Source organism: Anguilla anguilla, chromosome 14 (genome assembly GCF_013347855.1).
Source record: "Anguilla anguilla isolate fAngAng1 chromosome 14, fAngAng1.pri, whole genome shotgun sequence".
NCBI classification, from domain to species: Eukaryota; Metazoa; Chordata; class Actinopteri; order Anguilliformes; family Anguillidae; genus Anguilla; species Anguilla anguilla.
Window position 1 is genome coordinate 15,129,516 of NC_049214.1, and position 27,647 is coordinate 15,157,162.

Genomic DNA, 27,647 nt, shown 5'->3' on the forward strand with positions numbered 1-27,647 from the left:
GTCATAAGGGTTAGAGATGGTTTGTATGTTAAAAGCAGTTTTGATTTTGAGTGGTCTGACAGAACTTGGAGTATAACAATAGAGCTATAGGCATTTAACAATCAAAGAGGTCATTTATAATAGAGTGATGAAGAGCATTATGTTCTGCCAGATTACATACAGTTGTTTTGATCATATCAATAATTGTAATGTTACTGTAAATCCATATGTATTTATTTTAGCAAATCCAGTAACCTTACAGCAGTAATATTTACCCTTGTCCTTTGAATTGAATGCCACAGAATTTGTCAGCCTGAGGCTGAGGTGAGACTCAAAACCTGCAAGAAAAAAAAGTTAAATATTAGTGGTGCTAGGAGGGCAAGAGTTTGTGATTATTTAGAAATCTATTAAGAATTCTGGATCTGAAATAGAAGCACCTCAATATGAGCTATGAGCTGTGGTACACAGTAAATACATAAACAATAAGCATATAAGAAAATGCATGTGCACATACAGTACTGGCACAAATTATGAAAACTTCAGTTTGATGATTAACGCAATCTTTTGCAACGGTTTCTCTTTTTGGCATAAAAAATGTAATATGTACATATAAACATGAAATATAAACGAAGAAATGGTAACACTTTACAATAAGGTCAAATGAATTGGCATTAAATAATGTAGGTGTTAACATGAATAAATTATGTACACTTTAATACACATTAATTAAACATGAAATCAAATTAGTAGTTAACAAATACATTGACAAATGTTTTAGTTACATGATTAATTATACATTATCAAAACATAGGATAAACCTATTACTTAACCATTAACAAATACATTAACTGTTTTTTTTTAAAAATCCCAATATGAACTGGCAATAACTAATGTAGATATTAAAATGAATTAATGATGCACAAATACATTAACAAAGTTGTATAGATGAACTTTTCAGTAGTTAGTAGTTCATAACTACATTAGTTATTGCCAATTCATATTACCTTATTGTAAAATTATACCAAAATAATTAGCATTTCTGTTAGAAGTAATAATCATTAATCACCTTACTATATGTATTAATTCATATCTGCCAAATTGAGCAGTTATTGTTGGACATTCTATAATCAGCTTGAGCATGTATTTTCGCGTCCAGTATTTTTCTACATAAAATGATAATATTTGTGCAAAGAAAACCTTTTTTTTTTGGCCTGTATACTTTCTTTCAAATTACTGATGATCATTGTCATTATCGCTCATGGTCAAGAAGACAACTGTTTCAAACACATTTTTACAGATGGAAATGACTCTGAAAAACAGAGAGCAGAAGAAGAAAGGACACAGATGAAAGTTAGCATACATATAGCTCGCATACCGTTTTAGACCATATTTGTTAAAATACAAGGGTCTGCAGCCCTGACTCTAGAGAACCACAGGGTCTGCAGTGGGATTTTTTTTTTTCTATCCTAAAACCAGCAAATAATTGAAGTTACGGTTAACAGGTTAACCAAATGCTTTAATTGATCAAATAAGTGCAGAGCATCAACAAATACCAGCAGACCCTGGACCAAGAGCAGGACTGCAGACTGCTGGAATAGGGCCCTATCATTCCTATAATTAAACTTAGAATTGTGACTGCATACAACTGCAAATGGTTCTTTTCTGATATCATTTCATTACATTCTGATTCAGTGATATCATGAAAAAATAACTTAATAAACAACTAGATAAGATCAAAAGAAGCTCCTGCACTGGAGACAAAAGAACAGTGTGTCCTACAGTCATAGCAAGAATGTTGTGCTTTAGAAAGATCTCTTGGAATCTCAGATTTCAACCTAAAAAGAATGGATGCATATGTGTTGATGTCTCCAAGGATCTCAATGGAGCCATTGTGCTTTCTTTGGTTCGTTTCACCTAGGCACACTGGCCACCTCATATGGGGGTGCATTAATTTGCTCTGAGTCATCAGCAGCTCACACAGGGAACAGGTTGGATCCGCAACGGCAATGGATCTATCACTCATAATGGCCCCAGGGACACAAACTCAAATATGGCCTGATTTAGGAAACACTAGTGCTGGCACAAGGTCAACAGCAATGATATGGGAAAGTGTTTATTCAGAGGTGTTGGCATATCTGACATATCATGCGTTGCATTCAGTATTATTCAGGCCAGCTCACGCTTGCAAGCATTCAATTAATTAGAGCCTGTTTGCTAGAGTGTTAGAGCTTTTGACATGGTTATGTGTGCTTGTGTATCTGCTAGGGTGCCCTGTCGCAGGAGAGAACACAGGAGTGGGCAACAATGAAGCCAGAGGAGGAGATGACTGAGGAGACCTTCCTCAAGGAACTCTATGCCTATATGAAGAATCGAGACACTCCCATTGAAAGAATACCTCACCTCGGATTCAAGCAGAGTGAGTGGCATGTGTATGCTTTCATTCATATACTGTATGTCACATTTAAACACCCAAACATCCATGTGTCTATTTCATATGTAGAAGTTCTCTCCGTTCAAATTCTGTGAAAAAATAACACATTTAAACAAGAATACCAAATACACAGTTAAATGTTCTTCAGTTCACACACACACACACACACACATACAATACCTCATAATTTTCCCATATTACAATGTCATTCCAAATGATTACTGTAAATCATTACTGCTTACAGAATGCTTTTTTTGGTGATACCTTGCTGATAATGCATTTGTCTGTTCTTGATTTCCTTACAGTTGATCTCTTTGTGATGTTCAAGACTGTACAGAGCTTGGGAGGATACAACCAGGTACAGTTGAAAGCCTGTGTGTGTGTGTGGCTGATTTTATTCAGTTAAACTCACATGCATTTTCTGCATTATAATTACCTAATTGTTTTGGCTTGACTGAATCTCAGCATGATGCTCTTGTTTTATTTGTTAAATCTATCATTAAATATAGAATCTGCTTTAAATTGAATTTACATATACAACATTTACAGTAAAAATGTCATATGATCATACACCGGGAAATGATCTTTAGTTAAATATATCTCTTGGCAATGAATTCTAAAGAATGCTTCCTCATTCATGGTAACAGTGAAAAATTAGAGACAGAAGTTGGAGACATACAAACCCGCAGTTATGTTTGGTCAAATGCCAGGTAAACTGTTAAAAAGCACAATTACCCAATTTAAGAGGGTGGTATGAGCAAGGTGACAGTAAGTTATATCTCCCTGGTTAATATTGTTATCAATTATGAAATGGTAGACTAGTTCTAAGAGTGGAAATGGCAGATTCTAAACTTGAATGGACAGTTGATCCCATTGCAGAATGCAATACGTTTAAAGTTAAAATCACTAACTTGCTTTACCCTTTAACTATCCCAGAGGTTTTTCAACTTCCTTTTAGGTCAGGTAGTATTGGGTTTAACATAACAATCGCCTATATAGATCACACTCAGTACGATTCAGAAGCATAAAACAGCATTTCACCGTCAGTGTGGGACATGCATACTGAGCAGTGTAGTACGGTATATGTGACTGACGCACTTTTTTGAACCATTTGCACTCACGTCTTGCATGTGGCTCTCCTTTTCTCAGGTTACAGCCCACCAGTTATGGAAGCAGGTGTACAACAAGCTGGGGGGGAACCCTCGCAGCACCAGTGCAGCCACTTGCACACGTCGTCACTATGAGAAGTATGTTGCATGCATTGACAGCACCTTCACTCACTAGCCCGTTTCATTCCTATACAAAGTGTGCGTTTGTCTGTATGAGTGAGCGAAATGCGCATACCTTTGTGTGTGCACCCGTGTGTGTGTATGTGTGTGTGTGTGCATGTGCATCACTTTATGCTCACTGCGCCCTGTGTTTCTCTAGGCTGATCCTGCCATATGAGTGCTACTTGAGGGGAGAAGGCAATAAGGACTTAACCCTTCCCCGCCAGCAGAAACGATTGCGTCCCAGCTATCCTCATGGCGAGGAGGAGGGCCTCCGAGGCGGAAAACGCAGCACAGCTTATGGACATGCGCACACTCTACACCAGGTACCGTCGCTCCCCCAACACCCAATTCTTTAGCCTATGGACAGTGAATTTAGTGTTTAGAGTCAGGCGGTACCTGATAATCAGTAAATTATACTGCCATTTTGTTGATTCTGCTTGAATATCTTGTTTTCTGACAGACATGGATTGTCATGGATATATCATTTGAATAATTTATCACATCCACTTTCTCTCACTATCTGTCTGCGCCTTTCTTTCTAACCATCCAGAATTCCCATGCCTTCTTAGAAGACAGAGCCAGGGTCATTCCAATGCCTGTGCACCTGCAACATTATTTCCAGTCCAGCGGTGCAGCACTGCCACCTTACCTCCCAGCCTCCCCTACCAGGTCAACACCCCTGCCCCATCCTGACTCCAGGGCCTTCTACATGCCACCACCCCTGGAAGTGAGCGAAAGGCCAAGGCAGCACCTGGTTGTACTGCGCACGTTAGCAAATGAGTACATGTCCTCCTCGGGTTGGGCTGAGCCCTTAAATCTGAGCTGCAAAGAGGGGGGCATCAGCAAAGTCAGCCAGCAGCCTTCCTCCTTTACCCCAACCAGCAGCAACAAGACTCCTAAATTTCTCAACAAGGTGGTCCCCCTTTATCAGGCCTGCAGTGTAGCCAAAGAAGAGGGACCAGAGGTGTTGGATCCCGAAGTGGCCACTGCAAAGCCCAGTCCTGCTGGTCCAAGTATCTGTCCCTTCCCAGCTATGAGAGATGTCATTGATCTCGCTTCCTCTGCAGTCTCACACAATTCCTCTCCAGAGACAGATCCCACCATTAAGACAGAGGCTTTTAGCACCTCACCACTGTGGCATCGTGGTCCGGCTGCTCCAGATGTGCGGACTACCAAGATCCCAGAAACGTCTAAACAAGAAGGGGAATCTCCCAAGCCTAGCCAAAGTCCCCTCAATCTAAGCTGCTCTATGATGAATTCATCCAGTGAGTCTTCAGGTAGGATGGAGATCCAGATCCCACTGGCCCTGCTGCAGGACTGGTTTAAGGGTACCATCGTGTCAGGTCTCCGTAACAGATTCAGTGCTGTGGCCTTGGAGTCCCGTGAGAGTCACATGAAGGGAGGAGAGGGAAGGTTACCGATGCAAGTGAATTCAGAGGCAGCACTTGTGAGGGACAAACCCTCAGATCCGAGCTTCCATAAACACCAAAGGAACAATGATAGCAGCTTCAAGGGGGAGGACAGAAACTTCAATGGCTCCATCACCAAGCAGAGGCACACCACAAATGGAGATCACTATGCCAGCATCAAACGGCACCATCATCCACTCTCACCTGGCATCACAGCCAGGGAGTGGGAGGCCAACACAGAATGTAGACGGGGCTTTGAACCATACCACCAAAACATGTTTTCAAAGGGTCCTACTGGCAGCAATCCCTACCACTTTTACCTCCAGAACAAAGATTATGTAGCACAGAAGACATCCCCCATGGGGCTGATGGAAGCTCAGGACCTGGTGGTGGGAAGAAACAACAGTCAGGTCCAGTCAGCCTCTCTAAAATCACCACTGGGTACCCATGAGCAAGAACAGCGAAGCACAGGCCATTTGTCCCCGACTTACAGGTGTGCAACCTCACCAGCCCTGCTTGGGCCACATGAGAAAGCCCAATCAATGAGCAGACCCGCCAACGTCTACATGGTCAACTCTACCTCATCATCCCTGCAGGCTCTCACCCAGGAAGAGTACCTTAAACTGAGGCAACTCATCTCCAATTCCCTGTGACGACTGGTCAGAGCACTGCTGGTGCCAAATAACTGTCATGCCAGTAAAGAAAGCACAGCACCCACCAGCAGAACCTCCCATGCTGAAACACATTCCAATAAAGGACACAGCTGTTCAAATGGCCCATGTGAATGGCCTTACAACTGATGGAAGAACTGTTACAGCTCTAAAATATTTCAGATGTTTACATCTTATTTTTCTATTTTTCTACTGCCCATTGGTGAAGAAATGACACCTGTGTTGCATGTACCACACCTAAGTTGTAAATAAGGGCTCTTCCATGAAGGGTTATTTCATTGTCATTCTGTTCATTTTGGATTTCAGCTTTGTTTGTGGTAGATAGTAGATTGGTCCTATTAAAATGAAGGTGTTTTCTTTATCTTGACTCTGAATTCTTTGATTGCAATGGAAATGTAAAATACATGTATGTCAAAGAGGTTACAGAGAACGACACAGGAAGATGAACAACCTTCACAACCATGTTTATGTCCTCTAACTGAACATTCACCATCACTCCAGGGGTTTCACCAAGAAGCCAAGTAGCTATTTTTGTACACACTGTACTTTGTGTCTATAGAGTACTTCCTTTTTTAAATTGTCATATTGTTATTTACTTTGAAAACTGTATATTTTAATTTTCTGTAAAACAGTCTTTAAAGGAACTATGAACTTGTATTTGCTTTGTAATATCTATATTTGTATTATCTTGTTTACTTTATATATTACATTTTGAAGGGATAAAAGGAGCCATAGCATAACCAAAAATGTATTTTTGTACATATTTGTGAAAGTGTTGAATTGGGAAGCTGTAACTCAGTACACAATAAAAGTAAAAACTCACATATTCATAGTGGTTCTGCATTTATTTGATTATCACAGTCAAATTAATTAGTAATTATTTGCATATATTTGATGGGAACAACAGTCATGTAATTATCATGGATAATTACTAATATATGAGTAAAGAAAATCCAGTTAAACAATATTTTCATTTGACTGCATATCAAATGAGGAATTATAAATGGGGGTGAAAACTTTCTGAAGGCAGTGGATTTTCTTGATTATTTAGACAAGTTTTTTTTTTATAAAGAAAAGCCAACCATAGGTACAAACAACCTCTTCTGTCACCAGAATGCAGATCTGGAATCCCAAACACCATACATCTCTTCATTTTCAAAAGAACATGTCCTATTATGAAATCTATGTACACTGACTTACATAGATTTCAGAATAGGACCATAGGTCAGCTAGTTTTGGTTTTTGCTTTAATATCAGCAACCAATTCAAACCCAAGAAACCAGGTGAGTAGAATTAATGATGTAACTGAATGCTTGAATTGATAAATTAAGTACCAAACATCAAAAAACAGCAGATCCTGCAGCTCACCAGGACCAGAAATGAAGATCCCTGCAATTAAGTGTATTTTTAACATTGTTCCTGAAGTCCCACCCTGTATGCCTCAGATAATCAAACCTGGCCCTCAAATGCAAATCCAGCCGTTTTTTTTTTCTCCCAGGTAAATAACCGAACAATTTGTGCCTCTGATTGGCCAGACTGTCTTCACATCTGACTCTCAGGTAAAGGGAGGGTGGAAAACCAACAGTTCTCAGCCCTCAAGGAACATAATTTGAGTAACAGGGCTGTATGCAGGTTCTTGTTCCAACTGACCAAATCAACTGATTGGACATTACTGAGTTATTAATTTAGAATGAATCATGATTCACTATGAATTGCCATTTGCTACAAGCTCTATTAGAATGAAAATTAGGATAGCCAGAAAATCTAGCACAGTGGTTCTCAAACACGGTCCTGGGGACCCCTGTGTATGCTGGTTTTCTTCTCAACCACAACCACAATCCAATAATCCTTAATTATAATTAGTTTATGTTTAGAGGGATTATTTAACCTCTTACGCCACATTCTGCCAGAAATACTAATGCATGCCATGACAAATATAAGTGCCACAGTAACATTATACTATATGTTAAAAGATTACATAAGAGGTCAAATTTTTTAACTGATCAAATTAAAGACTGAACTTAATCGATATGCTCCTAATTGGTGAAAATGCGACACCTGACTACTAAAATGCCGATAAGATAATGAAGCTTTAAAAGATAACACAAATGATAATCAGCTAATCCAAAAGTACATCATGTTCATACATTTCAGTAAAAAAATTATGAAAGAACTAAAACGCACGTATCCTTACTGGGCGGTAACAAAAACAAGCATACACAGATTTGATCTAGGAGCCACAGATCTAGAAGCAGAGAACAAGGCTATGGAAATTCTTAGAGCAGAAGTGTATGCATGAGCTTTTTTAAATACAAGACATGGAATGCAACACGTAACAGATTGTTTTTAAGACTAAAATGGGACTATGTGAGACTCTAAACTGGATATTCTTGATAAGCAGTGTACATGAACATTCTTTATCACTTGGTTGGTAAGATAGGCTAAAGTGTTACTCACTTCCAGCTAAAATACATGATTTTTAACAAATTACTATGACTTGTTGTTGGTATATTTTTTGCATCATTTATCACAAGATGAAATATAAATCATGAGTCATAGGTTATGTTTGTATGCTGTACTTGAGGGTGCCAAATACATTTTCTGCTTCCTTGTTCCTGTAGAGATGATTCCTGTCATATTACCTATCTGACTTAAGATCAATGCAAAACTAGCCCCAGGAAATGTTTGAAAGTGATTTATTTTTTATTTTGTAAGTAAGTATTACATATACACTGAAGTTATGCACTTAAAACCTTATGGCTACAACCGAACTGATGTCTGTCAGTTGTATTCTAGAAATCATATATCCTTTTGTCTGCTGTCCTCTTCTCAAGCCACATTCCTCCAGTGTTGTGTCCCTCCTTCTCCGATAGCATCTCTGTTAGTATAGTTGTATATTATAGGGATGTAGTCCTTTTAAAATTAAATCAAACATATTTCAAGCATTAACTATCATTCCATACATATATGTCCAAATACTTTCACCTTTCTACCTTCTTTTATTATAAAATTTAAAAATGGTGGAAAATTAATTGACTATCAAGACGACTAGTCCCATTCCTCATAACATTTAAACTAAGGTTGTTTACCCTTTCTTCATTCTGCCTCAAAAACATGCTCCTACAGGTACTGAAATAAGCTGAGCATGAATCATTATGTGTAAATGCTGTACTATACTGTACATGACTAACAAATAAGCCCCCATCTACCACTTTGGAATAGTACAAAAAATTACTTTAGGTATTTTTAATTTGTCAGAATATAAGAACAGCAGAGAACTGCCCTTCATTTTACAGACTTTTACAAGTTTTGCAAGCCAAAGTATGGACTACAGTGCCAAGCTCTAAATACAGCTATTCATTTCTATGTTCCAAATATTTCTAAATACATTTTCTGGATGATAAATGCACGTTATGAATTCTGAAACTGTTGCAATTTCAACATTATAATATATGTTCTTGCCCTGTAGGGCGAGTTTCTCACAGCTTCAGGTCCCTAATATTGCAGATACTTCCTTTGGACATTTGAACTGAGGAATTGGAGGAATTACCAGTTCCACTGGTTAGCAATACAGTATTAGGAGTCTGTGTCAACTGTCTCCTTCCCTTGGTCTCAAAATTAGCATTACCCTGTCAGTTACATTTGGATAGTTTAGAATATTACACAAGGCCAAAAATATCTGGACACCTCTTAGTCTAGGGCTGTTTTTTGTGATTTGCACCAGACCACTTAGTGCCAGTGAAGGCAAATCATAATGCTACAGTATACAATCACATTATAGATGATTCTGTGCTTCCCCAACATTTTGGGAAAGGCTCTTTCCTGTTTCAGCATGACAATGCCCCCGGGCACACAGCAAGGTCCATATAGAAATGATTTTGATGAGAACAGTGTGGAAGAACTTGACTTGCCTGCACAGAGCCCTGACCTCAACCCCATCCAAGACCTTTGGGATCAGTTGGAAAGCCAACTGCGAGCCAGGCCTAATCACCCAGTCAGTGCCCCGGCCTCACTAATGCTCTTCTGGCTGAATGGAAACATTTAGTATAAAGTAGAGGTTGTTATAGCAGCAATGGGTGGACAAACTCCACATTAATGCCCGTAATTTTGGACTGGATATTGGATGTCAGGTGTCCACATACTTTTGACCATGTCGTGTATTTTGTAAGCAAAGACGAGAAATGTTATAGAGAAATTCCAAATGTTTGTGTTGTGAGACTTCCTGGCAAGGTTTTCACAAAAACCTAAAGACATAAAAATAGAGGACTATGTTTAAAGGAGTACCTGTTGTTGTGATGTTCTTCTGAAATATTTGCAATTCTAAATTTGCATGTTTGAATAAATACACACCCATGTCCTTAATGTTAAACCATCCCCATAAAGCTATTAATAACAGTGAAGGCATGTGCGAATACAAATATTCATTTGATTCAGTGTACCAATCTACAATGAAATGAACACACAATAAACTCTGGAAAGGATTCAAAAAATATTTTAATCTGGGGCAGTCTTGCCAACTGAAGGCAATCATTATATTAATGATAATTTAAGCCATTAACTGTACATGTGTACAGAAAATATATTGCGTACAAGCTGTAATCAAATAATCTTATATCCAAATTATTATTATTATTATTATACTTTTACCAGAGCTCGATAGAATCTTTATATCTATATTTCAAATCAATATGTGAAGGGCACAAATTACACCAATCCTCAATTGTACTTTTTAGACATTGGGCTCTATTTTCGTGCCAGCACATGTTGCAAGCCAATACACAAGCAAGTGGTATTTTCGTCATGGGTTTATTATGCGCCTGAGCCGTTTGGTAATTTCCTGACTCACCGTGTGCCGAAGTGGGAGGAGAGTTGCTGCTAAACCAGTGGTGCAACCAGTTATTAAGTTTAAGGGGGGAATTCTTTTTTCACATGGGTGATATGGTTGTTTGATAAATGTTTCTTTAAAAAAAAAAAAAAAGGTATTTTAAAAATGTGGGGAATGAAGCCATTTACAACTAGTAACCATTTACAACTATCTGTAGTTTCACTCCACAAATATTATCAATTATAGCATTAGAATACATTTTCACACTTGGCAGTGAGCATCAAGAGTGTAATACAATTCCTTTAATGCCTTAAACTCGTCCAACTGCTTAGACTGAAAATATATGATCAAATTACACTGACATTTCTGAACCTGCAATTCTGGTTGTCTTGGACAACCTTTAACACAATCAGCACTGTATCATAAGTATTTTCCTAATTGCGCAGAAATAATGACACTAGTCCAACACGATAATGGTAAAGGACTTAATATGAAAGTTGAACTAGTGTCATACAGGCATACAGGTTCAACCCCTAAAATTGCACCGGCCCGTATTTGGGTTTATTTGCATTTATTCTGTTTTTTTTACTGAGACATTTTCAGTCTGTCTGGACACACAATATACTGTTTGAAAGTGTTTAAACTCATGGTTCTAGCTCTATGAACTGTTTTATTTTAAATGGTTCCTTATTTTGTCATGTTATGTGGGTGGCAAAAAAGCTTGGGGTGTCCTCACATTCTATGCTTTTTGGAAATCCACAGATGACACAAATCGTGATAAAGCCAGTCTCCTTTTTATGGCAACAATCCAGTGAACAAAATCCATAGTAATTTTAGTCAGGCATTTGCTTGGCATATCAAAGGGACTAAATGTTGGTGTGAGTTCAAATTATAATAACTTTTTATAATAACAATTTATTAATAAATCAACTCATCATTCATTTTGAAGACCTTTTTAACCTGAACGGTGAGGTAATACTTACATGATAATGAATGTGTGCTTAATTACCAGAAAGAGTACAGTGTGGAAAAAAGGCACACCAGAAGCATTCAAACTACAGTCATAAATCATACATTATTTATCATTTTAAAACTTTTGTTTAATAATAACTGTTACACTTTGCAATCTCCCTTAATCACTGACCCATGCAAACAGCCTGTGGACAAAATGCTCACATCAAAAGATTAACTTTTAGTGCTATCAATCTCAATGGTCATTGCCCTATATTAGTCTGGTAAACTTGCCTGACATCATGTCAGTATTTAAATAAAAATCCAACTATGTAAAAATGTTTTAATCTCTAAAAAGCATTAGATGAAGTTAAATTACAAAACTTTACATTAACAAATGCCTCTTTTCTAACATTCATGATATATTAACTTAGCACGGCTCAATAAAATCCTTAGGAAACACAGTTGAATCTGCTTGTTAAATAAGACGGTAGGACAATGGGATTGTTGTTCAGGACCTGAGAGGAAGCCTGCATAAAACAGTGCCAAATGGTCTGAATGAGCATGCTCATAAAAGGAAAGATTTTTGAAAATTTTAAAAAGTACTCTCATGGGATTGGACGATGTATTGTGTCATACAATTACTTTCGTAGCATGTTACATAAAACGTACTGCACACAGTAAATGCAAAGCCCTTGATTCCAATATAAAAATCAAAGAAATTTCCCCTGGAGGTACTGTGTGACAGATTAGTCATGGAACTGAAACTAGAAATATTCAGGTTTGAATCCCAGACACAACACTGCTGTTAGACTGTTGAACATGGTTCTAATACTAAACAAGTGCCAGCAAACTCCCAGGCGTACAAACAGGCTAATATGAAATCATGTAAGATACAGTGCTGTGAAAAAGTATTTGCCCCCTTCCTGATTTCCCCATTATTTCATGTGTGCCATGTCTGAATGGTTTTCATGGGAAAGTAGCAAGGCGGAAAACACTGCTAAACCAGGAGAAACATCACTGCTCATCTCACATTTGCAAACGGGCACTTGAATGATCACAAAGCCTTTTGGGATAATGGTCTATGGATAGATGAGTCAAAAGTGGAACTCTTTGGCAACACGGGTCCCATTATGTCTGGCATAACGCAAATACAGCATTTCACAATTAGAACAGCATAAATGAACATTTTGGAGTGGCCCAGTCAAAGTCCTGACTTAAACCGAACAGAGATGCTATGGCAGGACCTGGAATGAGCAGTTCATCCCCAAAAACCAATTCTCTGAATTAAAGCAGTTCTGCAAAGTAGAATGGGTGAAAATTCCTCCACAGCGATATGAAAGACTGATATCAAAGGAAGTGTTTAGTTGCAGATGTTGCTGCTAAAGGTGGTGAAACCAGTTATTAAGCTTAAAGAGTAATTGCACTCACTGATTCAGCCTGGCCCCGCCTACTACACAATTCTGAAAAATGCCTCCTTGCGTGGGTGGAGTAGGTGTGTCAAACTAATTTTCATATAGTATTCTATTTGCAAATTATTTGTACAGCATAGGCTCACGAAACTTGGATCAAACTGTCAAACAAGGCATTGCAGGTTAAATATGAACCAAGATTCAGCAATTACATGGCCTATTTCTTGCCTCAATTGTTTTCAGAAACATATTTCAGTGGACTGTTTAGGTAGAATATGAGAGTTTATGAACAGGCTGCCATGTTTCTCCGGTTTGAAAAGCATTGGGCCAAAACAAATCTAGCCAAACAGGTGCCGGCAGTGTTCCATTATTTTAAAAAGTAAACGGACGAATTTGTGGGTGGCAACAATTTTCCGACAGGATATCTTGACTGACATCTATATGACGTAGTAGTATATCCGAAGAGGTACTCAGATATCATGATTGGGGCAGGGCCAGAGGGGAATGCAGAAAGCATTTTTCGTTAGAGGGCAGGACCAAGATGTTTATTTTTACCATTTTTTTCCTGATAAAATGATATTATTTTAGAAATGTTGAAATAACGGCATGGATTAAAATGTTTCATTATAAAGTAGGAATACAAAAAAAAAAAGAAAAGAAAATTTTTTACAGCTAAAAAAAAATGATCTAGAGTGTAACGACCCTTTAAGGGGCAAGTACGTTTTCACATGGATAATATGAGTATTTGACAACATTTTTCAATTGTCCTGGATAAGGATATCTGGTAAGCTAATAAATAATTTAAATAAATAAATACTAGCCTGAAAAATACTTCCCTGTTGGCCAAATGTCACTGCTGGGTTTTGTTTTTCTGCATAGTGAAAACTCAATACATAGGCAAGCTGGCAGTTGACAGAAGGCAGAAGGTAGGCTAGAGGAACTGAGGGGTACAGGGTGATGTTTGCATACGGGAGATTATCATAGTTTAGGCACAGTTTTAAAAAGAAATGTGACCTAACTTGCAAAATAACTGGGTCCTGGATAGACAGTCACTGACTGCACTCCACTTTTCAACAGGCTCCACACATTTTCTGCTCAGTACAACACTCTTTTAGTAAACCAACTGCCATCCATGTTGAGAACGTTACCACCGATGAGTATATATTGCATTATTCCATTAATTTAAACTCCAATAATGGTGCATTCAATAATTAATTTACCAGCTTTTCCAGCTATTGATTTAATTTTTTAAAAAACCACACACACACATTGGCCAAAGCTCTAACATTATCAGTGTTTTTCCCATCTTTGGTCTGAATTCAACTGATGGTCTCTACCTTATCCTTTTTACTGTTACACACCATATGTCTCAATCAACATTCCACTCAGCTGACAGAAAGTGGAGGTCTTGGTCACTTTAAAGGCCGCTGAGTAGGCCCTCTTCTTGTGCACATCAGCAGTTATAAATGAGTAGGCCCTCTTCTTGTGCATACTTAATGCACTCTGTGAAAAGCCGAGTGGGTGACTGTAGAGCACTACTACTGTAGCCACCCTTCCTCTCCACTGGGAGACTCATGACAGCCAGGTACCCAGAAAAGAGTGGATATCAGGAGTCAGATCATAAAATTACTGTAAACCACATCCTTGCTGAAAGGTTTATTGCCTTGTAATTCGCCATTTGTTTTTTTTCCCCTCTTCATCATCAAAGGCCAACTCAAGTCTTCTTTGTGTTTGAGGTGCCAGAGTGATTGGAGTAATGCGGGTGTCCCAGTAATTTAAAATACCCAATAAAAACTATTATTGCCTTACATGCTGACATGACTGCCTAGGCTCTGCAACAAAGCCAGAGCACAAAGAGCAAATAACCTGAGACTCAGAGGGAGCAGTGGGGTGAGACTGAGGTTTGCTGGCATGCCGAACCCTCTGATGCAGATTTAGGAGGAGCACTACACCTGAGTCTGCAGCCATGTGCATGGGGCCAGCTTGGCTTGTAGGCCCCCAAGGCTGCGGCTGCCCAGGGTGGAGCGTGGAAAGGGGGCGGAGTCCGAATCGGAGGCGGTGCTGCCATCGGTGGAGCTGTTGCTGCAGGTGGAGGTGGAGGTGGAGGACAGGCCCTGCTGTGGGGGTTGGCAGGAAGGGTTGGAGTTGGAGGGCGGGGCCTGACATCGGCACTGCAGGCCTCCGTATCCGCTGCCCTGCGGGCTGCCCAGTTTAGTGTCCAGGGAGAGGGTGCGGGGGCGCCAAGGGGGCAGGGCTTCTGGCCAGCTGCGGCAGGAGCAGGGCTCGGGGCTATCGCTGTCGGACCGCGGGCTGGGGCGTGGGCTCCGGGGGGCGCGGCAGCGGGGCTGGGGACTCTGACCGGCTGCTCTGCAACTCGGGACCTCCTCAAACAAGGACATCCAATGAGGGGAAGTCCCAAGATGGCTGCACAACTCAAACTCTTGCATGTGCCTCTGCCACATGTCCGTTACTGCTTCAAGGTCATCGGTGGTATCAATAACTGGAAGAAGGGGAGAAGCTGGCATTATTAAGCATGACAATGAGACTTCTGCACTGCGCTGAGAGGATAACCAGCAACGTGACACTGAACAACATAGAATCCTAACCACATAGAATGTGGCCTCGGTCTTCAGTAGTTTGGATACTTGGAAGATATGCAAAAACAATAACATATCATTCTGGTCTGCAACACAGGGCCAGATTATTCACCACAACCATTCCACCCCACCCATAGTGGTGTTCCAGCAGATTATTTGCATATTCATGAGCAAGTTCCTATTTTTTGTTTCACATTTTAACAAATACATCAAGAAATACAACAAATAATTGGAAAACAGTAAAGGTGTTGGAAAAAAGTTCTTGAACTGCATCTCATTCAAAGATTAAAGTCAAGAGCTTTTGTCTAACGCACCATACCTTTACACCTTGCAATGCCTTTCAGCAACGGGCTCACCTAAAATCTTTGTACAGAAGTTAATTTGCCTCAAGCTCTGTAAAATGACATGCCTCTAAATTCCCATTTTCATTTTTACAATTAACATTAAGATATTTACAGGTGTGAAAGTAGTAATCTCAGGTGCATTCATGCAGTTTTCTGGCCTAGTAAGGGGGGGGGGGGGGGGGGAGTAAGTTGAATCAAATGCATTGATTTGTTTGAGAACTGATCATTTTCAAGTTCCATATGTTGCTCTCTCTTTACAAGCAAGCAAACCTGTGAAGTGACTTTTCTTTCCCTGAGGACAGAGGGTAGCACATAAGTGTTAATCTCATAAAGGTGCAGCACAGGGCTGAGAAGGAGGCAAGGCCATGCAAAGAAAGCAGGCTGCTATGCCAAGAGGCTGTGGCAGGGCATAAGAGCCGGCCTGAGCCAAGCAGGTGCCATCTCCCTCGTGCGACCGCTAACGAAAAGCAGTGCAGAGCGGGCACGGTTCACTGGAAGATTTCACAAGCAACTGAACAGAACAGCACCGTTTGAGAAAGTGTCCATGAGCTGATAAGCAACATTGCGCAATACTTCACAGCAGAATCGTTATTACGGTTAGTCATTACGGAGAGCGAGATGTGGTCCACGCCCGAATAGATGTAGGGGTGGATGTGCCGGGCAACCACAAGCATAAACTCCTGAGGAAGATTCAAATATAATAAAACCCAAAGGGCAAGGAAAAAGGAATGACTAATAAATGACTGTAGCTTTCAAAACAGCCCTCCAATAGCATCTCATCGCTTGCTCTCTTTGATAACATGGAGAATACTTAACTCCAAATGTAGACATTTTGTTAGCTTATTGTGCATGAACTAATGATACAACGGCACACAGCTGGTCAAGAAACAGCTGAGCAGCCAATTGTACAATTACTTTTGCTCCCCTACAATGGGGGGACTATATATAAAAAAGAGCTGTAATTCCTACATGGATCGTCCAATATGGATGTAAATGCCCTGGAATCAAAGTTAAAAGTCTGCATTTTCACCCAAGATTCATTGTTTGTGCTGGACCAAGGGCTACAGCACTTTTGGCTTTGACCCTCTCCTGGCCTCTCTGTTGTGCAACAGTTGCGAGCGCCTTGATCAGGTTCATCTCAGGGATTTTGTGAACTAACAAGGACTACAGTGTTTGTGACGCAATCAATCATTCAGGGATGATTGGAATTCTTGAATAAAGTAACTGAGTTTGTTGGCTAATTTGTTATTTGGACATTACCTGGAAGGTCTATCAGTCTGATCTATTGTGGCCTGTGTCAATGGTATACTTTGTGTACAGCACCCAGTCTGTTTAACAAAGCTCTTAAAGATCATCAGTGGTGTAGATGGCAGTTAAATCTGTCAGCTCTCAATGGCTGAGGTACTCCGTCAGGTGCATAGTGTCCTGCAGAGTAAAATGTTCAAAGCATGCCTTGTACATTGAAGTGTTTTTATGTGATCCTGTTTTGGTAAGGGGACCCAGTTCAGTGTGGATTCCTAATAAAAAAGAAATCCTTATCAAAAGCTTACAGAGTAGTCAAATAAACCATACCTTCAAAGTCTTTTTGTACTGTACAAAAAGAAAATGAGGTTCATGCCATGATTCTTTTGGAGCAGACATGGTGGCTTGACACACTTACTGAGAACATTTTTTACTAGCATTTAGTAGATGATTTCATCCAGTGACTCAGAATGTGGAAAAATGCAAAGATCAAAGACAGCAAGTGCAAGAACTGCAATTCGCAAATATCTACATTATGTATCATAGGAAAAAAAAAGCAACACCCAAATCAGGACCTCCAAAAGATACTCTTAGCAGACCTCCTCAACATGAAACCACTGGTTACAGTATCTAGAACGGGCCTTATTACTATTTCAAGCACATGGGCAAGAATGTAAAAATGAAACGGATTCAGTGCGCAAATGAAAGAATTTCACTTTGATAACTGCATCTCAGAGCCAGAATTGAAAAAAAAAACATGGGTTGGGTTGATGGAACTTAGGGGAACTTACAGGCCTTGAGTCCAGTTAGACAGAGAGCTGTGAGCTTGGTGAGAGGACGGGGGGGCTGGGTGAGAGAGACCTGAGTGGGGGCATTGCGCTGCTGTTACTTCACCTGTCGTTGTAATAGGAAGAGAGCAGAGCACGGATCTCGGCTGACACAGCATTATCCTGGAGCAGCAGCCCCTCAGATGATGGCGCGGGGTGAGGGGTGACTGGGGGGAGGGGTTTGGCGAGACATGCGAGAAAGAGGGTAAGGGGAAGCGGCAGTGTGCGTGCACATGAGCCAGGAGTATGGTAGTATGGAGAAGATTGGGGAAGGTGGTAATGATGTTACAAATAATGACATCATAATGATTACAAAAACCCCAAAAAATCGATTCATTAGGTGAGAACAGAACCATGCAAAAAGGTTTAGATATTTAAGGGGGAAGAAATCAATGAGATAAGAGCTCATTATGACATAAATTAGACCAAGATGGAATGTAAGGATTCAGGAGAGGACAGAGAAATGACAGAAGGGAGAAGGATAAAGGAATCAGGAGAAAGATACACCATGAGACAGAGAGAGAGGGAGGAAGAGAATGTAAGTTGCTCTGCATTCACATTTACAAAGCAATCACAAAAAACACAGAAAGGGTTGACCACCAGTGAAGTTTAGCCGAAAGCTTGGACTCATGTTAGGGTTACATTCCAATTGCTGGGTGAGAGGGTCATGTAGTTAACATGAAATAACACCTTCCTGAGTATTTATTTTTCTTTTCTTCACAGTATATGGAATGTCCCTTTTAGAACCAGTTTGGCTGAGGTAACTCCCACATAACTGCTGATATATTTCTGTTCCCCTTGGCTGAATCTGTACATATTTGAGAACAGAAGAGAATGTATATCTCGGCTGCGGCACTTGTCTAAGCAGGTGTTGGCTATAAGCTAAGCATTCATGCTTAACATAACCCTCGCAAGGAATTGTGTAAGACTGTTGTTGATGGTCTGTAGTTGCTGTTTGTTTGCAAACTAGTTTTTCCTGTTCTTTGTTGCCTGTTATTCCAGAAACTGCCTCAGGGGTAGACTGGGGGACATTGGGAGTACAATGGAATTCTGAATATTTATTTATAAGTAGAAATAATGAGAGCAGGCTTACTGTTTGAGAGATATATTAATCATAGTTCATTTAAAAAACTGGAATGCACTTTGTCATACCTAGATAACAGTAGGGCTTTAAATAACAATGTTTTCATGTAGTTTCTTTACTGAAAGTCAGTATAACCCATGGACACTGTACCATTCAAAAAATATTACCATAATAACTACACAATGTTCCTAATTATGTTGCATTGTGTGAACTAATACTAAAAAATACTGAGCTCCCTAAATAAAGGTGAATACACCCAAACACCTACACAGTAAACATTCCATAGTCGGACAAAATGTTATCTGTTAAGAGTTGAATAAACACAGGACATTTTACTGTGTATAATACCACCACATTATAGCATGAGAGATATCTTTGGCACATTTAACACATCAGCTGCTCCTTCTATAAGGCCACCATATGAATTACAAGTTATTATTTTAAATAAAGCACATCTAAGCCAAGCGTTGTTTTGAGCAATAGAACTGCTACAGCGGTGTGGACTACCATGGAACTGTAATGTGATACAGAATAATTGTTGGATGGCAGTTAAATGTAAGCCATTACCCATCTCATGGTAAAGGGAGCCCTGCTTTGCCGTCACAAGGGTGGGTTTCCGTGGTGATGGAACCTCAATCTTCATCAGATTGTCACAGCACTGTTTCCATTGGCCTGCGGGGGGAAAGGAAAAAAATGGCTTTTGCTTTCCTTGACAAATATGGTTGATTGCAGACATATGACAGAAATGAAAGTGCCAGAAAGTGACTGAACTGTCTGAAGTTGTGAATGACTGGACAGGGTTTCGCTTGCCTTGCCTCCTGTCAGAGCACCCAATGCCTGTCTGGACACCTGTGCTTTTGTGAGCGTTGAAGAACTTGAGGAATGTGTAACGACTGGCGTCAAGTCACATTTAAACCAACAGCATACTTGCATTCATGAGGTACAAATGAACAGGAAACAGATCATATTACCAAGGCGAAAATTAAAATTCCCATAACTTACAAGTAAATACAAGCATTACACTTCCGTCCAAATACGGTTTAGCAAGTTTGTTTCAGTGATTGCTGATCTCGCCAAACTGAGTTTGCAAAGAAGTATATGTTTCTGCTTTCACTTGTTAGTCAAAGTTAAGGATGAATCCCAGCTGTTGTCTTGATTAGAGTTATGTGTTGTATAACCTTCTTGATAAGCACCGAAAAGTTAATTATTTCAATAACCTGACATCGGCATCTTTTACTCCAAATAGAAAATATATTTCTCAGGCATTTTCACAACTCACAACTCACTCCTGACCTTGCTTATGTGAATGAGACATTGCTATAGGCAGATAATTCTGAGTTTCACTTGACTGTGTTAGAGTGTACACCCTACTTAAATTATCCACTCCTAAAGAACAAAGCAAGTGCTGTCTTCAATCACCAATATTCAAAGAAGAGATTAATTTTACAAAAGGGCGTGGGTAGGCGAGACACCTTGTTTGTAAGAAATAAGAGCCAAACCCCAAATAACACAGGACATTTCTTTCTGTTGTAATTTCTGCCAGTTAATTTCCATAAGACCGAAACAATGAGGAAATAACAGACAACATAAATTATTTCTGCCAAAAGGAGATGCGTAATGAATTAAACATGCAAGTGACTCACTGTATGACAAGGGAAAGAAATTTATAGGTTACAATTAGAACTTCCCTTTCAGAGTAAATAAATGAAGTCAGTGATTTTCACACTGGTAAGTTATGTGGTTTCGATGAGCCAAAAGCTGTCATCATGACTTCTCACTCAGCTGCCCCCCACCAGAATTGGCAATTCAGAAAAGACCACAGGCACAAGTTATCAAACAACTCACAAGTTACAAGCACAGATGTAAAAAAAAACGACAACAATCAAGCCCAAGGCATTACTTTGCTCGGAGGGAAAAATGTTTCAAGGCCGTGGGAACTAAGTTGCTCAGTTAACCTGATTGTTGTTTGTCAAAACTACAGGATGGGCCCTATAGCACAGATGGTTTATAACTACAACATAAGCCAGCTATGACTGGGATCCCACAGTGGTGAGACAATATGCAATTGGGTTCTCACCACATGAGCTTCTCCAATAACTCACTGGGTGTTTACAGACAGTGAGAGATTTTACCTCATTGCTAGTCACCACTTGCTGTCATTTGGTACTGTTCGGCTGCGGTGTGCATTAATGCACAGTGCAGGGGGTAGGGGGAGAGAGGCGATCACAGACTACTGGGCAGGTGTGTGTGTGTGTGTGTGTGTGTGTGGGGGGGGGGGATACAATCGTAAAGTATACCTGTGGTTTACAAAAAACTTTGCTGCAGCCAAAAGAGCACTTTTGCTGTCTCAGGGCAGGGGGCATATGCTTCAGTATATTGTGGTGGTTATTTGTGCACATGCCTGGTCATGGGTCCAGTTCGGTTTTAGGTAAAGCTAAGAAAAAAAGTACCATTGGTAATGCCAATCTAATTTTCATTTATTTTGACAAAAAATGCTACACTTTGCAAGTGTACCACAGCACACTTGCAAAGCAATGCTTGCACACAGATATTTTATCTACCACCTTTTTCCAATCACCACCATTGTCATCATTAAATCCATAAAGCTCCCAAAGAACATGCAATTTCAGAGGACGCTCCAAATATGCTTTTTCTCGTGCACTTGCCATTTCACAATGATTGGTTTATCAACAGCAAATCGAAACGCATCTTTACAGACATGCTCAAATTGAAAAGGTTGCAGCCAGTGTTCCTGATATATGCATGCATTTAGGAAGAGGGTAAGAGAGAAAGAGATACAGCAAAAAGCTATTTATTGCAGCGACTGACCATCTATTTATCCTGTTTTTAATAACTGCACTAATTTAGTCAGGATGGTGAGCATTGTTGGGCTGAATGGCCTGTTCTCATCATTATGTTATTGTGGCAAACACGCCTGCCACAGGCCACCGAAGTGGCTTTTCTTGGGGCCCTCCAGCACAGAGACACAGGGAGAAGATGTTCAAACAGTCCAGATTTTATTAACGAGGGTTTGGCAAGATGGTAACAGCCAAAGTGAGCAGATGTAACCCAGTCATGACCGAAGCTCTCTGGTGTGGGTGGGGATGGCAGATTTAACCTGTGCGCAGTGATTATCTCACTACGCACAGGTGCAGCCACTCCTGTTCCTGGGTCCAATTAGCCTGACCCAGGGCAGGTGTGGCTGCTTAACCCAGCCATCCCCACACCACATACCCCCAACGCCAAACTGAGGCCAGGGAGAATCACTAGCCGAAGCCTACCCCCCCCCCCACTCCCAACAAAGCAAAAGACAAATAAAAAAAAAACTCTAAACACGCTAAAAAAGTCAGGGTGGGTGGCCCCGGAACAGTCCAGTACATGCTGTGACCCTCCCCCGGACGACAAGGCAGCCCTTCTTCCTCCTCCCTCCCGGAGCACGGGAAGTCCTGGGCTGCTCTGCTGGCTGGTGGGGGCGTCACCGGCTTGGGCTGTTCCAGGGGCTGTGGTGGGGTGGCTGGGCTGGTGGGCTGGTGGGCTGGCCTTCTTGTGGCGCTGGGGACCAGGAACCCTTGTGGCTGTGGCGGCCGCCAGTCGGCTCTGCTGGTGGGCGGCTGCAGGCTTATCCCCTCATGGGCTCCGGGCAAACCAACCAGGCCAAACAAAGAACTAAAAACAACCAAATGGACAAGAAAGGAAGCAAAACGGCGCGGCCACCGCTCGTTCGCCGCCCGTAGCTGACCCGCCTTCCCGGCCAAGTCCAGCTCACGGCGCGACCACCTCTCGTGCACCGCCCGTCGCTGACCTGCCTTCTCGGCCAGGTGCAGCTCCTCAGCGCCCCAGCTGAGGATCGCTTCCTTCCCCTCCCTGGTCATCTTCCGCTCCCTGTTTTTGGCCCGGAGGATCCACCCGAAGCCCTGTCGGGAACACCTCAGCCACCCCTCCTCCAGTGTGCTTCCTGGCTGGCCCTCCTGTGCCTCTTTGCTGTGCCGGAGGAGCCCCACGTTGGGCGCCACTGTGGCAAACACGCCTGCCACAGGCCACCGAAGTGGCTTTCTTTGGGGCCCTCCAGCACAGAGACACAGGGAGATGATGTTCCAACAGTCAGATTTATTTCACGAGGGTTTGGCAAGATGGTAACAGCCAAAGTGAGCAGATGTAACCCAGTCATGACCGAAGCTCCCTGGTGTGGGTGGGGATGGCAGATTTAACCTGTGCGTAGTGATTACCTCACTACGCACAGGTGCAGCCACTCTGGGTCCAATTAGCCTGGCCAATTATCTAATTCTTAACCAATTATCCAATTGGCCAGGTCTAATTACCTTGACCCAGGGCAGGTGTGGCTGCTTACACCAGCCATCCCCACACCACAGTTATGTTAACTGAAACTGTGCATCATGCATCTCAGTAAAGTTTAGATGCTTCATTGCTAACGTCTTCCAACACAACCAAAACAAATGCAGGGATCTTACGCAACTTAACAAAAGAAACTGGGTCCCAATTCCTGACACAGAATCGCATTAAGTGCAGTTTTTTTCAGTATTACAACATATGTAAGACTACAGAAGTTCATTCCGTGAGTCTGTCTTCTCATCCCATTGAGCCGGATGTCTCAGAGACAGGTCCGCACGTAAGTATAGCAATCCAAAGGTATACTGTCTAACCTCGTGAGTGTACGCAGACAAAGAGCCTAGGACAACAGGTGCAGTGGAAATATGCACATAAATGTTCTTTTAACAACTTTACAGAGACAATGAAGGGAATGCGTGAAACCCGCTTGTGGTGGGGTGGGCGTGGTTTGTGCGTCGGCTGCAGAGAGAGAGTGTGAGAGGAGCGGCTCTCGGATCCATCGTCACAAATGTCAGACGGAGGTAATCAGCGCCGATAATTGTCAATTGTTTGATTGCGCTGATTGCCTCTGATTGTTTTCAACAGGGAGCCTGGGGTTTTAAAAAGCGGAGACCGGGAGTCTTCGCGAGCGGACGCCGGAGAAACGACAAAGAAGTTCACAGTGTTAAAAGAAACAAAAAAAAACCCCGTGTTGCGTTGTTTCCGACCGAAAGCCGTCGGCTATAATAAAAGAGCACGGAAGTGCTAAAACCGAACTGTTGTCTCACGTGAGTGCGTTGGAAGGCAGGAGGGCTCACGTGCCACACCGCTTAATACCTGTCTGCTCCTTAATGTGCTGTTAATGGAGCATGACTGGTGTCTGCAAGCAGACAAGGCTTTTACCCAGAAGCCTCTGAGAGCCACACCTGCTCCCAACCGTGTCCTGAGAACACGCGTATAACCGAAACTAATCTCTATCTGCCTCACAGGACAAGGACAGTGGCAACTTGCTCAGAGCCTATCATCATACAACAAACCATTCAAATAAACATGAATGAAAGAACATTATAACTCTGGACGTTACGCAATTAATTACCTGTTCATAAACAAAAAAAGCCAGCTGAATACAGTAAATGGGTCTATAAGCATTCATGTATTTTCTTCGAAGATCCTGCAGTCACAATTTAGCAAAATGGAGCTTGTTTTTTTGGGCTAATACCTCTCTGAATGTAAGATAGACACTTGGGGAAACAGGTTCTTTATGTGACTGACATGAGTACTTCACAGTCCTTGGTCTGAGGAGAACAGCATAGTTTACGTCAGCTCAAGCACAGAGTGAATATGTTTCACTGGGGCAGAACACATTTAACAACATTCCTCAGGGTGAAAAAAAAGTGGTAAGATGGTCAGAAGGACATGAAAAAAAAGCCTGGATCAGTACATGACCCTAATAGCATTACAGGCACTACAGGTCTTTCTGTGCGACTGTCAACACAACACATTTCTCTGTACCCTCGTCTCCACTTAGCTTCACACTTAGCTGTGCCACATGCCCCCGCTGCAGCACAGTGCTGTTCTCACTCCAGTAAAGCAGTACTCACTCATGTCGTAGAACTGCTGCCAGAAGGCCTCCATCCAGCGCTGGGTGTCCTCTCGGCTCTCTGCGGCCAGGGTGTGGGTCACCTCCTCCCCACCGTAGTGGTTGCTGATGGAGATGCTCTGCAGTTTGCTGAGAGGGTCCTTCTCCGTGGCCCGGATCCTCGTCTCCTGAAGGTGCACATGGGTTAGTCACCCGGGGCGGGGGGGGTGGTTAGTCCATGGCTCCCTGTTCTTTCACACACCCTTCAATCTGCCTCCTTCAAATGCTGCTTATCAGCTGAAGGTGAGATCCCAGCAGGCACGCTGTTGTTCAACAGTTGTACCATACTGGTGACATGCAATTTATAATTATTGTTTTCATTTTCAAATAATGGCACACTAGTTTTCAGGGAGAATTAATCTAGTTAGTCACCCCATGTGGTGCCAACCTACCACTACAGGCTACTTGTTAGAGGGGGATTAAGGAAACAAGGTACAAGGTGCACAGATATACACAGAACATCCTACTGGAACTCTTTGAATATCTACCAGGAGAGAGGAGTCATTTTAGACTGAAATACACCTAAATGCAATGCTCTCAGACACCACAAGATGGAGGCACTCTGCAAGCATAGCCACCTTGCCACTGTACTGAGAAACAACATACAGATCGACAGCATGCTTTAACTTCAAAAATAGAAACTCACACAAGGTTTCAATCTCATTCCTGATCTCTTGATTAATCAAAAGATGTTCACAAAACAATAAAAGAACCTCATATAGCACTCCTCAAGCATACAACCCAGAGCAGCTAACAGTTCAAATTAAGGCAAAAGCATGGTATGAACAAGTAAGTCTTACGAATTGATTAAAAAAAGCAAATTGAAGCTACAGCTCTAACATTGGTTTGGAATTGAAGCTTTCCCAACGGTTTGAATCTACTGAAAGAAACCACTCGGCTGCTGAGCTTCACAAGCAACCGGGGATTGAATAGGAAGCCAATGCAATGATCTAGGAACAGGGGTGATGTGCCTGGAGTGACGTGTGGTAAGCACACATTATGTACTAATAGGAGCCACTGTAACGCAATGTTGTAAACGAAGAAACAGAGCATAACAATGGTTCAACATAGTCATTATGAATATATGTTTTGGCATCGTCTATAGACAAATTAGTCTCAGTTTAAAAAAAGATAAAACGCCTAGAACACAAAAGGCAGTGCCAGAGAATGACAATGAATAATGAAAGAGGCCCAAAGAAGTCCAAAATTCAGAACATTTATTCACAAATATGAACAGACATAAGAACAATCTAACTCCAACCTATATTATGTATGCCTGAGACCAGGATACTTTAATAACAGTCTGCAGTGTGAAACTGTCCACCATGAGCGGATCAATATCCTGTTCCAGTGAAAGGGGGTTACTGGGTCACAGCACTGCACTTCCACCCATCAAGCTCAATTAACCATGTCCAGCATGTCTACTGAAAAGTGATCTAGGGTGTAATTACTCTTTAAGCAGAAATCTGTTGAAATCCGTGGGCGATGCCAAGACAGAATGTTCATGTTAAGTCTGCAAATGGGTTACAGCAACTGTAAACTATTCCATTTTGTCCTCATTCAGAGAACTACATGATCGCTTCATTGATGCTGTACAGTCCACCCACCTCAGGACAAAAAACCCACAAAAAGTTCCATTTAGATCCTTTCAACTAACTGCACTCATTCAGCTGCACCTAACTGCACCTAATCACCTTGCCATTAGGCACCATGATCCAGGGAATACCAAATAAACCGTGCAGATAATGTGTGACAGAATGCCTGTTGAAGGATGCTGGCTTGCATTTAAACAAGTTATCTGGACCCGGGAATAGGAACGTCAGCCGAACGTGAATATTTGAAAGTGCACATGGACAAATGGAAATGGAATGTATCGGTCTCTCTGACTGCTCACCTTATTGACGGCAATAGTAAAAGCTGGCTCCACGTGAGCTTGTTTATCTTCCTGCCGGTGGTAACAGATGAGGCTGGTCCCCCTCAAGACACCGTATATGTTTGTCCAACTCTGAGGATCTTCTCCAAGCTGCTATGAGAGACACAGGATTAAACAGGCAGAGAGAGGGAGTGAGATGGAGAATGGGTGCATATGAGAGAGGAAAAGAAAGAATATGTTACTTAAACAGTTGACACTATGAAGTAAAAGAACTTATATAAAATAAAATAAGGTCCTTTAGGACAGAAATCTTTGCTCACCTTGACCTTCAGGCTGCCACTCATCATCTCCTGAATCATACAGTCGGGCTGAGCAGCCAGACGACAACACACACTGCCATACAGAGGCAGCCAATAGGAGCACTCCTCTGGAACACACAGAGAAAGATGGACCATCCACAATACTTTTATATATGCTTAAGTAAGACCAAGTACATGTGTTCATAAAACATTTTTTAAACTTTATTAGAAGAAACTGTAGTGAGGCAGGAACATTACAACAAACCCTTGTCTTACATGTGGGTGGTTGTATTTAAATGCACATGAGTCAGAAAGTGAGAATTAGACTTTCAGAGGGGAGGACTTTACATTGCATTCTGAAAGAGGGCAATTCATTGCCAGAGAGATTGAAAAAGAAGAGAAAGCATGACACTGACAGAAAGAGAGAGTCATAATAGTAATATTAAGATGCGACATTCTCTAATATT

The 27,647-nt window shown here is 41.4% G+C and overlaps 2 protein-coding genes across 7 annotated transcripts in view; one reads left to right on the top strand and one right to left on the bottom strand.

Annotated features, from left to right (window-relative positions):
* Positions 1 to 422: 422 nt before the first annotated feature.
* LOC118213006 lies at positions 423 to 5,743 on the top strand. Its single transcript, XM_035391593.1, has 6 exons — positions 423 to 446; positions 2,245 to 2,395; positions 2,716 to 2,768; positions 3,560 to 3,657; positions 3,839 to 4,004; positions 4,232 to 5,743. The coding sequence occupies exons 1-6, from the start codon at positions 423 to 425 to the stop codon at positions 5,741 to 5,743; spliced, it is 2,004 nt and encodes a 667-aa protein (XP_035247484.1).
* A 5,621-nt stretch (positions 5,744 to 11,364) lies between these two features.
* LOC118213281 (rhotekin-like) overlaps positions 11,365 to 27,647 on the bottom strand; it is a 47,047-nt gene continuing 30,764 nt past the window's right edge. For 4 of the 6 annotated variants that reach the window (XM_035392136.1, XM_035392140.1, XM_035392138.1 and 1 more), the window contains exons 8-12: positions 27,202 to 27,308; positions 26,903 to 27,034; positions 24,971 to 25,136; positions 19,611 to 19,715; positions 11,365 to 15,449 (exon numbers count right to left, since the gene is read on the bottom strand). In XM_035392136.1, coding sequence (XP_035248027.1) covers positions 14,896 to 15,449; positions 19,611 to 19,715; positions 24,971 to 25,136; positions 26,903 to 27,034; positions 27,202 to 27,308 — 1,064 coding nt within the window. In that variant the 3' untranslated portion in view covers positions 11,365 to 14,895. Of the gene's footprint in view, positions 15,450 to 18,026; positions 18,127 to 19,610; positions 19,716 to 24,970; positions 25,137 to 26,902; positions 27,035 to 27,201; positions 27,309 to 27,647 lie in introns of all 6 variants that reach the window. The other 2 variants (XM_035392141.1, XM_035392137.1) reach the window with 2 other exon arrangements.

Excerpts from the sequence above, each read along its gene's own strand:
- LOC118213006 (XM_035391593.1), top strand. The coding sequence starts at position 423 with ATGAGCTATGAGCTGTGGTACACA. Across the intron at positions 2,396-2,715 it reads TCACCTCGGATTCAAGCAGA|TTGATCTCTTTGTGATGTTC; the intron begins GTGAGTGGCATG and ends ATTTCCTTACAG. Across the intron at positions 4,005-4,231 it reads ATGCGCACACTCTACACCAG|AATTCCCATGCCTTCTTAGA; the intron begins GTACCGTCGCTC and ends CTAACCATCCAG.